The 13,095-nt window shown below is 37.4% G+C and overlaps 1 protein-coding gene and 1 pseudogene across 1 annotated transcript; both read right to left on the bottom strand.

Annotated features, from left to right (window-relative positions):
* Window positions 1-5,238: 5,238 nt before the first annotated feature.
* LOC120170964 (GDSL esterase/lipase At5g14450-like) lies at window positions 5,239-7,201 on the bottom strand. Its single transcript, XM_039178793.1, has 6 exons — window positions 7,111-7,201; window positions 6,656-6,904; window positions 6,213-6,422; window positions 5,933-6,105; window positions 5,570-5,840; window positions 5,239-5,477 (listed from the first exon to the last, which is right to left on the bottom strand). Exons 2-6 carry the CDS (start codon window positions 6,867-6,869, stop codon window positions 5,239-5,241), a joined length of 1,107 nt encoding a protein of 368 aa, XP_039034724.1. The 5' UTR covers window positions 6,870-6,904; window positions 7,111-7,201.
* A 309-nt stretch (window positions 7,202-7,510) lies between these two features.
* Window positions 7,511-10,235, bottom strand: LOC120173737 (annotated as a pseudogene).
* Between the last annotated feature and the right edge of the window lie 2,860 nt (window positions 10,236-13,095).

The following is a 13,095-nucleotide window of genomic DNA, read 5'->3' as shown; positions in this document are numbered from 1 at the left end:
TCCAGACAGTGGAAACATCCCGGCATCTAAATCTTCTGCAGACTCAATGAGTCGGAGAGAGGTTGCACTCTCCAGAATATTGTCATATTTTCAAAGATCCCTTGGTAAAGGCTGCGTTCAAAGTCACCTGACGACTTTTCAGCTCAGAAGTGCCCACATTATCGAGATCTCATACTTCATCATGTATTCATTGTTCAAAATGTTTGTCATGTATTATCTCCCTTATGAATAAAAACAATCTTTTTCTCTAAATCAATTCATTTTGAGCATCTTGAATTGAATTTAAACCTAATGATTTATTTATTTTTGCAAGAGATAATCGCATATTACTGTACAAAGATTCATTGAAAAGTACAGGTACCTGAAGTCAATCAAGGCTCATGCACATATGGTCGAGAAGCATTTCCAATCAAGAAGCAAAATAGAATGTGCGCATCAGATTTGAATATTTGAAGAATTTAAGATCAGGGATCAGAACTTCAAAATTCCAGAATCAAGATTCCATACATGCAAACGAAGATCGAGATTTCTCTCCAGAGCCCAAAATAACATATGTTGCATATGTATTTTAGGCATACCTAATAGCATTGCATCCATCGCATATATGCATCACTTTGCAGGTTTTAGCTAGAGCCAATTTCAACTTCCCAACGAAGGATATTGGACTCGAAATGACAGAATTTGCTCGAGAGTAGATTTCAACTTCACGACGAAGGATATCTAGCTCGAAGCCAAACTTTACAACGAATGGGTCATCCACAGTTTCAACTTCACGACGAAGGGAATCGTGTCCACCCGCAACATACAATACTTGGATTTCAACTTTACGACGAAGGATATTCAAGTCAAGGCTCAACTTCACGACGAAGGAGCCATCCGCGATTTCAACTCCATGACGGAGGATATTGTACCCACACATCCACGATTTCAACTCCACGATGGAGGATATCGTGCCATTTGGGGCTCAACTTCACGACGAAGGGGCTTCCCAATTTCATAGCCAAATTCAACTTCACAACGAATGATATTAGACCCAAGACAACACAAGCTCAACTTCACAACGAAAGGGCGGCTGATTGTCAACAAGAAACTTTTCAATTTCATTCAGAGTCAATTTCAACTTCACAACGAAGGATATTAGACTCAAGACAACACAAGCTCAACTTCATGACGAAGGGGCGACTGGCTATCAACAAACAATTTCCCAGTTCCATAGCCAATTTCAACTTCACGGCGGAGGATATTGGACTCGAAACAATTCAACTTACTTGGATTTCAACTTCATGACGAATGATATCCAATTACCAGGCTCAACTTCATGACGAATGGGCCACCTGCGGTTTCAACTTCATGACAAAGGGAATCGTCCACACAAGCAGCATCTATCTCTAGATTGGACTTCAACTTCACGACGAAGGATATCCAATTCAAAGAAGGAGTGTCTGTCAATAAACTTCCCAGTTTCAGAGTCAATTTCAACTTCACAGCGAATGATATTGGCCTCGAAACAACGCAACTTTCATTGGATTTCAACCTCACGACGAAGGATATCCAATTCCCAAGCTCAACTTCACGGCGAAGGAGTCATTTCATATTTCAATTTATAGTGACAAACCAGTTTCGATATCGGATTTCAACTCTACGACAGAGGATATTCGACGTGACCGAAATGTGTGTCTTTTAATCTTTGCTCTATTTTCAATACACGATAATGAACAAAGAGGGGCAGATGTAGACACACAATTTCGCCCCATATATGTTGCAATATTTATATATTATGTTAAGCACACATTATATATATAAATATTGATTTATTTTTTATTACATTTTTTCTCCAGGCCCGACGGGTGGCCCAAATGCAAGTCAGCAGCCCAGTTGGTCCAAGCTCGTAACCCAAACCGCAGAAAACTAGGGTTTTTAAAACCCTAGTTCCAAGCTCCATCAGCGCCACACTCCATCCACCGTGGACTCCTCGCCACCCATGCATCTCACGCAACACAGCAACGTCGTGGGTACCCAGGACTCATCCACAACCACGCAACAATCCCACCATTCTCGGCCTCCAACCGGCGTGCATGTATGGGACACCAACAACCAACAGAGTCAGAGTTTGATTAGGACTCAAATTAATCTAAAAATAGCATTTTTGTATATAAATAAGCTCGTAAATCAAACAAGTTACACACAATACACACGAAAAATACCAGAAAAATACGAGCAAAGAAAGAGTTATTTCGAAGCTATTGTAAATGGTTAGGAGCAATAAAAAGGTGAAAGCTTTTACCTTTCGTGTTATTTTCTTCACTTGCTTGTGTTGTTACTCGCATTTTGTGCTTGAAAACCCCAAAGAAAAACATTTTGAGCCAATGACCAAAAGGGAGTTCTCGAAGCTTTAACTTCAGATCTACACTACTTAGAGGCTATTTTTCAAAAACAAATCGCATTTTTGGAATAAGGGTGTGAAAATCTTTTGAAAAAATGAAAACTTTTTTATTTTTACCGCCGATCAACGGCGGCCAGCGAGGTGGCAACGATGGCTGAAATCTGGAATTGGTGGTGTTGTTCATGTGTTCATCAAGAACACATGAACTGGGCAGAGAAAATGGAGAGAAGAAAAGAGGGGTTCGGTGTAGAGAAGAGAGGAAATGAAATTTAAAAAAAAAATTAAGCTTATATATTAAGCCCATTAGACCCAATGACCCAACCTAAGAGATCCTTGACCCGCGTGTTTTTAGAAAATATAGAGTAAACCACCCTTTTTGGTCCCTCCAATTTTAAAGTTATGTTATTTTGATCCCAAACTCAATTTTAAAACTCTGATTTTGTTTTAATTTGGCCACCCAACTTGCTTTTTAATTCAATTTAACCCTTATTATTTTTTCTATTTTTTTACATATACGTATATTTTTGTAATATTTCATTATCCTATTATTAATATATATATATATATATATATATATATATATATATATTCAAAGTACTTATAATCGTATATATTTTTCCTATTATTCTTTTTTTATTATTTTTTGGTTTTTATTACTATTATAATATCTTATAATTATATATATATATATATATATAATATATATATATTTTGGTTTTTATTACAATTACATTATATTATTTTTATTTCTTTTTTACTCTTATCTATTATCATTTATATTAATATATATATATATATATAATATATATATATATATTATCTAACATAACCTTTGAAATATCATTACTCGGGCCCCCTTTGTCCTCATCTAAGCAAATTTTCTTCCCCTAACTTTCTATGAGGGGAGAGTTATTTAAATATTATTATTATATCTATATATTTTCTTTTATTTTATTAATACTTTGATGTGAGGTTTTTCTTTTTTACGTTACTATATATATTATGTATTTATTATTATTCTTTCTTCATCTTATCTATTCCATTTATTCATTATTCTTCTCTTTATTTTATTTTATTTTTATTTTATTCTCTTTATCTTATTGATCCTCTTTACCCTTTTTTTTCTCTCTAACATATTCTCGACTTTTAAAAGGTACACTTTTCAAATAAATTGGAGATAAGTAATTTGAATCACAATTTTACCTTTCAATTTAAACTTTCAATTTTCTTAACTTAAGACGACTGGAAATTACGTAGTACCGAAAGGGCAGTTCAAGGGTGCTAACCCTTCCTTGACTGTAACCGACTCCCGAATCCGACACATCTATGGCACGATGCAGATCAGGTAAGAAATAAGGTATCCGATCAACCTATTTATTTTTAAAAAAAAATGATCGGTGGCGACTCCTAATCCATTTTCCTAAGTCGAAGCACAATTTCGGGTCCAACCGAAAGACGGTTCCGACAATTATGATGCAACATTTTTAAAAACTATTTGTTTAATTTGAATTTTTAGGAAAATTATAAAAAATATTAGAAGTATTATAATTATTACATAATAGAATCAGACTGTATTGCATAATAATATCTTAAAAATTAATTAGTTTGATTTATCAAAGGATGTAATTGAATGAAAATTTTCAATAACTTTCCCTTTTCCAAAGGTTTAAGCACTGTTAATTATTATTTAAAGAATTTCCCCTATTTTTATTAGAATTTCACCTGGTTGTGAAATAGTATATGAGTTGGATTTAGGGATTATAAAAAATCATAAACTTTAAATCGTAATTCCAAAAAATCATAAGATTTATTTTTTAAATTGAATTTAGGGATTACCAAAAAAATATAAACTCCCTAAAAAAGTGAATCTTATGATTTTTAGGGATTACGATTTAGAGTTATGTTTTTTTTAGATTTTTAGAAATTTAGGAATTTTTTTGAGATTTTTTAGAATTTTAGGTGTTTTTTGAGAATTTTAATAATTTCATGGGATTTTTAGAAAGCGACTTTTGGAATTATGACTAATTTTATGTATATTATGTATGTAAAATTAAATCAAATCTTTATGTTGGTGTAGTGGTTAAACCTTGTTTTTGAATTCAAAATGCCATGAGTTCAAATTCCCTCAAAAGCATAATTTTATTAAATTTTCTCAAATAAAACTACGTCGTTTTGAATTTTTTAGCATCAAACATAGTCATGCCAAAACGACGTCGTTTTGGTGAGAGAGTCACATCAGCAATGTCACGGCATGGAGATGTCATGTCATCGCGCCGTTAATCCATTAACAGTGGAGTGACATAATTGCAATTAAACTTAAAAGTTAGTGTTAAAATTGGCAAAATTAAAACGTTAGTAACATAAACGAGCCCGAGCCTAAAGGTGAGTGGTATTTGAAGTAGTTTACCCTTAATTAAAATACATAGATTGGTGGAATATATATTACTTTATAATCACCTATAGCTTAATCTAAAAAAAACACATGGGTTGGGCGTGAAAAGCAGTTCCTTTTTGGAGTGTTATTCTCTCCGACTTCGAGCAAATGTATTTGTAAGATGTGTATTATTAATGAATAATAAAGATTTTAAATAGATATTACTTTATAGAAAAATAGTTTATTTTCTCTGATTTTTTTTAATCTCATGTAGAAAACTGAAACAAATGTGAGTCTTTAAGTTACTTGAATGCTGAGAAAATTGTGGAATTATGAACAATAATCTTAGATTTGCTGTTACGCATTGAGCATTAAAGAATGTTCTTAAGTTACTTGAATAATCTAATTCAAGATCGTTCTTTTATCAAGTAAAAGAGCTTAATTGAGCTCAATATTTGTACACAAACACAATATGTGAGCTTTAGAGACAAGCTTTGGTTATAGGGACTGGGGGATCCGAGAATGAGCCATCCAAAATCCTATTGGCTATCCAATGGTTTGCAGCTTCAGTATAATGAGTGCCATCCCAACTAATGTGTTTAGATGGATCACTGCAAGAAGCTCCAAAGATTTCAGTACCGTTCACCACGCTCGACTTCCCACATTCGACGGGATAATCGCCAAAGTGCCCGCAACAGTTAATGAAAGGGTCCACAAAGCCTGCAGTCACCAAGTCGAATATTGATGTTGGTATGTTCGGCGGGAAATGAAAATGTTAGAGCACTGCTAAGGTTGATGAGGGTCAAACGTACCATATTTATGTGCTTCACTGATTAGAGAATATTTAGCTGAATAGATATCCACATTTGTAAGCCTTGCACCATGGAGCTTGGCTCTAAGTCGAGAAATCCAGTCTTTAAGCTGCTTGTTGAATTCTTTAGCCAACTCATTGTAAGACTTAATGCAGCCAGTTTGGTCGGCATTTCCGGGCTCTGGAGGGGAATTTAGGACAAAAACAGGCAAGCATCCAATGGGACCGGTATTATGTATCCAAAACATTCTTGCTCCTTGGTGATAGAACTTCTGAAAATATACACCACCATGACTTTTCGGACTTTGTGTCGTCTAAATCGAAGCAGATCACCACAATTAACAAGTAGCATATGAAATAATACCTCAATTGCTGTCGTGAACTGGCTGATTATATCGGGAATGGATGCCTTAACCTGCTCCTCTGTAGTTGTTTTAAGGCCATAATGCAGATCGTTCTGTCCACAATCAAACGTGTAAAGAGCCTTTGAAAACTCATTCGGTCTCGGGAGCCTATCTGTAACATCCGGATTCTTGGCTAAAAAATCAAGCAAGTATAAAATGTTATCCTTTGGCCATATATGAAGGAGATATAAACCTTTCTTAGAAACAGCATATCGATTCCATAATGTATGCATATCTAACCTTGATCGTAAAGCTCATTGGTGCGATCTTTAAGTTGTTGAAACTGCAAGAGCTGTATATCAAGAGATAAGGGGTTAAAACCTGCACCAATTAATTTGCCATTGGCTGGTTGAATCGTTGATCCGCTCGCTGCAAAATTCGCTCCGTGACTGAAGTTCGATTCTATTGCATCAAGGTAGGCACTCAAGAATGGCATTTTCAACTCATTAGCTGCACGGATTGATACCAAAAATAAAGTCTCTCAGGTCTTCTTGTTTAGAATAGGTGTGGATTTGCAGGTATCATCTCATCTGTGGATGTATATAAAAACAACAAAAGCTGGTCCATGACATGGTGTCATAACTGAACTTGACTCCGTAAACACGCGCAAATATGATGTTTCAAGATAAAGCAAAAACAAGGGTTCCCAACTGTCTATGCCAAGTGAATAAAGCCACCCTTACCTATAAAATCGATGATTAGACGCCCATCGGAATACCGACCAGCAGGTTTACGGAAGAAAGTCTCTCCGAAAGGGGGACGAACCCGACCAAATGTTGCGGAGACACTTCCTGTATCGGAGTTTGAATCGCCCAAGTTGTAAATTGCTGGAAAATGACAAGCACGGGATGAACTAAGCAGTGAAGCCACAAGTAGTACAATGATTGCCACTGCCATTACACTCTTCTTCTGGTTAATACCAGCAGGGGTTCCTAAAAACCAGTCACACCTTTAATCGAGAATTAAATAGTAGTAAACAGAAAACTACAATGATTATGTCCTCAAACCCAGAAATTTTCTGCTAGTAATTCCAAAGATAAAAATTCAAAACACACACACACATTTGAACATGATTCTATTATAGATTCGGGAAAGAAGCAGAAGATATAAAGGTAAGAAGGGAGCTTAAGAAATGTACCTTAGATGGGAGCTTCAGATTATCCTTTGTGGGAAAAGAAAAATGGAGAGGATCTAGTAATAGTTGTAGATTGAGAGTTGAGAGTCAACTATAGAATTTGATCCGCATGATCCGTTAATCTTCAATCCTGGAACCGGAGAAGGCAAATCTATATCAGACAAATTTTGTTTTACTTTTAATTTAATATTTGCAAGTTGGGATTAAAATATTGAGCAAATTTGTTGCTCATAGATTGTACCGCCAGCAAGGAAACATAAAATAAACTCTGATGAATATCATCCACACTGAGCTTCGAATTATAAACAAGTCACTTAATTTTTCGATCGTAATAAATACATCACTTTATCATGATAATCAAACTCATTAGCTTAATTTTTATTACACGACATGAAATGTGAGGTTACAGACAAACTTCAGATATAGGAAGTGGAGGATCTGAAAGAGAGCCATTCAGAATCCTATTGACCACCAAATAGTTAGCAGCATCGGTATAATGAACGCTATCCCAACTAATGTGTTTAGACGGATCACTGCAAGATGTCTCAGAGATTTCAGTACCGTTCACCACTGCTGTCGTCCCGCATATGACCCGATAATCGCCGCAACAAAATATAAAAGGATCAACAAAGCTTGCAGTCACCGAGCCATATACGGTTGTCATTGATGAAAACTTGAATCAGTGAAGCTCACTCTTATTTAGAGAGAATAAAATGTTACAGAACTTTAAAACACCATATTTACTTGCTTCACTAATCAAAGAATATTTAGCTGAGTAGATATCCACATATATAAGCCTTGCACCATTGAGCTTGGCCTCAAGTTGAGAAATCGTGTCTTTAAGCTGCTTGTTGAACTCTTAAGCCGCCTCATTGTAAGACTTAATGCAACCAACTTGGTCGGTATTCCCAGGCTGTGGAGGGGAGTTCATGAGAACAAAAGGCAAGCAGCCAAGGGGACCGGTATTATGTATCCAAAAGAATCGTGCTCCTTGGTGAAAGAGTTTCTGAAAGTAAACACGAGTCGTTTAATCTTTTTCGACTTTATGTCGTTTAAATCGAAGCAGATACCTAAAATACCTCTATTGCTGTGGCCAACCGACTGATTATATTGGGAATGGATGCGTTAACCTGCTCCTCTGTAGTTGTTGCAAGGCCAAAAGCCAGATCATTCTGCCCAGAATCAAACGTGTAAAGAGCCTTCGAAAACTCATTCGGTCTAGGGAGCCTATCCGTAATATCTGATTTCTTGGCTAATAAACAAGCAAACACGATGTTATTCATTGCCATAAATGAAAGAAATATAAACCCTGCATATCACTTTCTGGAGTAGTCCATGAAGTAGGCATATCTAACCTTGATCATAAAGCTCATTGGTGCGTTCTTGAAGTTGTTGAAACTGAGAGAGTTGTATATCAAGAGATAATGGATTAAAACCAGCATCAATTAATTTACCATCGGCCGGTTGAATTGTTGATGCAGATGTTGCGAAATTCACTCCGTGTCTGAAGTTCGAATCCATTGCATCAAGGCATGCACTCAAGAATGGCAATTCCAACTCATTAGCTGCACAGATTGTTAATAAAATAAATCTCTCGGGTCTTCTTGTCTACAAGAAGTGCGCTTGCAAAGATCATATAATATATGAAGATATAGAAAGAACAATAACAGTTGCATGACATGGTGACATAACAGAAGAACAAAAAGTACGAACTTTCAAACCACCCTTACCAATAAAATCTATGATTAGACGCCCATCAGAAAGCCTAACAGAAGGTTTACCGAAAAAGGTCTCGCCATAAGATGGAGGAATCCGACCGAATGTTGCGAAGTAACTTCCGGTATCGGAGTTCGAATCACCGAAGTTGTAAATTGCTGGAAACGTACAAGCAGAAGATATGATGACACTTTTGTTGTGACACTTGTTGCTTATTTTGTTTGATTTTTTTCAAAATAGTTTTTGTAATGACTGTTGTTGACCGAAATAATTACAGTCATTGGATTTGTGGTGAAACTTATTTCAAGCTAAAAAAATCAGGAAACATGTTGCAAAATTTAAGGGAGTAGTTGTTGATTGTTTTTTGTATTGCTGTATAAATATTAAAAAAGAATGAATCATAGTGGTTCTCTCTCCACTCATTTTTCTGTTATGCTCTTTCAAAATTTCCTAATAGTGGCATCAGAGTTGAATCTGATATTGGAAGGGCTGTGAGTGTAAAAAGGAAAAAAAAACCAGTGAGCTTACCTCCCCCAAAAAAGAAAAGATCAAACCTTCTTCATGTTAAAAGTTTCAATGTTTGGCAACCAACTTTGGAAAATGTTTTTTCAAAGTTTGGTAAATGTTTCTTTGAAAAATGTTTTTCAAAGTTTGGTAAAATTTTGGTAGATGTTTGTTGAAAATAAGAATGGGTAAATTCACTTTAGTCATTGCACTTTAGGGTATTTTCAAAGATTAGTCCCTAAGTTTCTACTATAAATACCCTTACCCATTTAGCTTCAAAATCATCCCAAAACATTTCTTTCTTCCTATACTAGAGAGCTTTCTTGTGAGTAGTGAGTGTTTTGTAAACACCTGTAAATTTTCTCTCTTAGTAAAAGATCTGCAGCAGCCCGGAGACGTAAGCACAATTGGCTGAACTCCGTTATCAATTTTCGGGTATTATTTTTCCGCTTTTATTTTGCATTCTCACTAATCTGGTTATAGGGAAATTACTTGTACTGGGGTTTATTTTCCTAACAACTGGTAATCAGAGCTTTTGGTTGTGAATTTTGTCAAATTTTCTGCGAGGTTACTCTTACTCACGTGAATAGTAAATTTCGTGAATAGTGAAATTCGGTCGGCGATACGAGTTTGTCGACGGTGGTGTTCTAATACACGGTGATTCGCAAGAATTGTCAGAAACGATCCAAACGAAGCCAGATTCGAGTGGGAGCGATGGCTGCAGACGAAGGGAAGGTGAAAATTGAAAAGTTCGATGGTGCGGACTTTGGCTTTTGGAAGATGCAGATTGAGATTTTTTGTACCAGAAAAATCTATATCAACCTCTCTCAGGAAAGCAACCAGAGGTCATGAAGGATGAAGATTGGGCTTTTCTCGACAGACAAGCCCTCGGAGTTATCGACTGACATTATCCCGCAATGTTGCTTTTAACATAGCAAAGGAAAAGACCACGGCGGGTTTATGGCGGCTCTCTCCAGTATGTACGAGAAGCCATCAGCCTCAAACAAAGTTCATTTGATGAGGCGATTATCAATTTGCGGATGGCGGAAGGGGCATCGGTGGCACAACACCTAAATGACTCAACACAATCACAACCCAGTTGGTTCAGTGGAAATTGATTTCGATGATGAAGTTCGAGCTTAATTCTCTTATCATCTCTACCAGATGTTGGAATGCTACGTTACAGCAGTCAGCAGTTCGTCGGGAAACAGCAAATTAAAATTCGACGATGTTTCGGATCTGGTATTGAGTGAAGAAATTCGCGAAGAGAATCGGGTGAAGCATCAACCTCCTCAGCCTTGCACACGGAGTCTAGAGGGAGAACTTCAGAAACAAATTCAAATCGTGGAAGATCAAAATCCAGAAGGGGCAAATCAAGAACAGAAAATAAAGATTTTACCTGTTATAATTGCGGCAAGAAGGGTCACTTCAAAGAGATTGCGAGCACCGAAGAAAAATACCGGCGCAGGAATCTGCCAACATGACGGAGGAGACATGTGATGCCTTTTCACTCCACCCCATGCCGAGAAATCTGGAGAACTATGTCAGTGGTGATTTTGGGAAGGTTCATCTAGCTGATGATGAAACCTTGAAGATCGTCGAAAAAGGAGACATCCGACTAAAGCTGTCAAACCAGACCACTTGGAAGCTGACAGGAGTGAGACATATTCCTGGCCTCAAAAGAAATCTGATTTCTGTTGGGCAGCTTGATGGAGAAGGATATAGTACAACTTTTTCAGGCTGTGAATGGAGGATTACCAAAGGAGCACTCGTCAATGCTCGTGGTAAGAAGACCGGTACTCTCTATGTAACCTCCAATTTAGAGAATATCATTGCAGTAGCAGATGCTGATGGAAAATCAAACCTATGGCACCAAAGGCTCGGCCATATGAGCGAGAAAGGAATGAAGATACTTCTGTCAAAAGGGAAGCCGCCGGATCTAAAGAATGTAGATGTCGGACTATGCGAGGATTGCATCTTTGGAAAACAAAAGAAAGTCAGTTTTACAAAGATTGGCAAGACTCCCAAGGTAGAAAGGTTAGAATTGGTTCATACTGATGTATGGGGACCATCCCCTGTTCCATCTCTTGCAGGCTCACTATATTATGTCACCTTCATCGATGATTCAACAAGGAAGGTGGGTTATTTTCTGAAGAAGAAATCAGAAGTCTTGATACCTTCAGAAAATGGAAGGCCATGGTGGAAAATGAGACTGGTTTGAAAGTCAAGCGGTTGAGGTCTGACAATGGAGGAGAGTACAGAGACAGTAGTTTCAGAGATTTCTGCGCAAACAATGGGATCAAGATGGAGACAACAGTTCCCATAACACCGCAGCAGAATGGCGTAGCAGAGCGCATGAACAGAACTCTGAATGAACGTGCCAGAAGCATGAGGATACGCGCCGGATTGCCCAAATTTCTATGGGCTGAAGCTATCAACACTGCAGCTTACTTGATCAACCGTGGGCCCTCAGTTCCTTTGGATGGCGGAATACCAGAGGAAGCTTGGAGCAAGAAAGAAATAAACCTTTCTACTTAAGAGTGTTTGGTTGTATTCTTATGTACACATAAACTCTGCTGAAAGAAGTAAACTTGATGCCAAGTCCAACAAATGCGTCTTTGTTGGTTACGGTGGTGATGAGTTCGGTTACCGGTTTTGGGACTACGAAAATCGAAAGATCATCAGAAGCAGAGACGTCATTTTCAATGAAAATGTGATGTACAAAGATAGGTCAACCGCAGAATCAAGTAATACCGAAGCTGAAACAAAGGAATTTGCTGAGTTCGAGGAGATTTCTGGAAATGATGTTCAGATCAATCCTGAAGCAGTTCAAGAAGAACCAGGCACACCAGAACTGAGACGCTCCTCCAGAATTCCTAAACCAACCCAACGGTATTCTCCTTCTTTACACTACTTGTTGCTGACTGACAATGGTGAACCAGAGTGCTATGATGAAGCAATGCAAGTGGAGGATTCAGTCAAGTGGGAGTTTTCCATGAAAGATGAGATGGACTCGCTTATGTCAAATCAGACATGGGAATTAGCTGAATTACCACCAGGCAAGAAAGCGCTCCACAACAAGTGGATTTACAGGATCAAAGAAGAGCACGATGGGAGCAAACACTACAAAGCAAGATTGGTTGTCAAAGGCTTTCAGCAAAAAGAAGGTATTGACTACAATGAAATTTTCTCTCCAGTCGTAAAATTGTCTACAATCAGACTGGTGTTGAAAATTGTAGTTGCAGAGAATTTACATCTTGAGCAGTTAGATGTAAAGACAGCTTTCCTTCATGGTGATTTGGAGGAAGAAATCTATATGAGGCAGCCAGAAGGCTTCATAGAGGCAGACAAGAAAAACCTGGTATGCAGGTTGAAGAAGAGCTTGTATGGTTTAAAACAAGCTCCTAGACAGTGGTACAAGAAGTTCGATAGTTTCATGAGTAGCAGTGGTTTTATCAGATGCCAAGCAGATCATTGTTGCTACATCAAGAGGTTCAACAACAGCTTCATTATTTTATTATTGTACGTTGATGACATGCTCGTTGCAGGCTCAGACATGCAAGAGATTATACACTTGAAGCAAAAATTGTCGAAGCAGTTTGCTATGAAGGATCTGGGCGCTGCAAAGCAGATTCTTGGGATGAGGATCAAGAGAGACACAAGTCGGGGACTTTGATGTTATCACAGGCTGAGTACATCAACAAAGTACTCTCCAGGTTCAACATGCAAGATGCTAAACCAGTAAGTACACCTTTAGGTGTTCATTTC

Source organism: Hibiscus syriacus, unplaced genomic scaffold, assembly GCF_006381635.1.
Source record: "Hibiscus syriacus cultivar Baekdansim isolate YM2019G1 unplaced genomic scaffold, ASM638163v2 tig00003041_pilon, whole genome shotgun sequence".
Taxonomy (NCBI): domain Eukaryota; kingdom Viridiplantae; phylum Streptophyta; class Magnoliopsida; order Malvales; family Malvaceae; genus Hibiscus; species Hibiscus syriacus.
The sequence above is the reverse complement of the archived record's forward strand: the minus strand, read 5'-3'. Positions and strand labels throughout refer to the sequence as shown.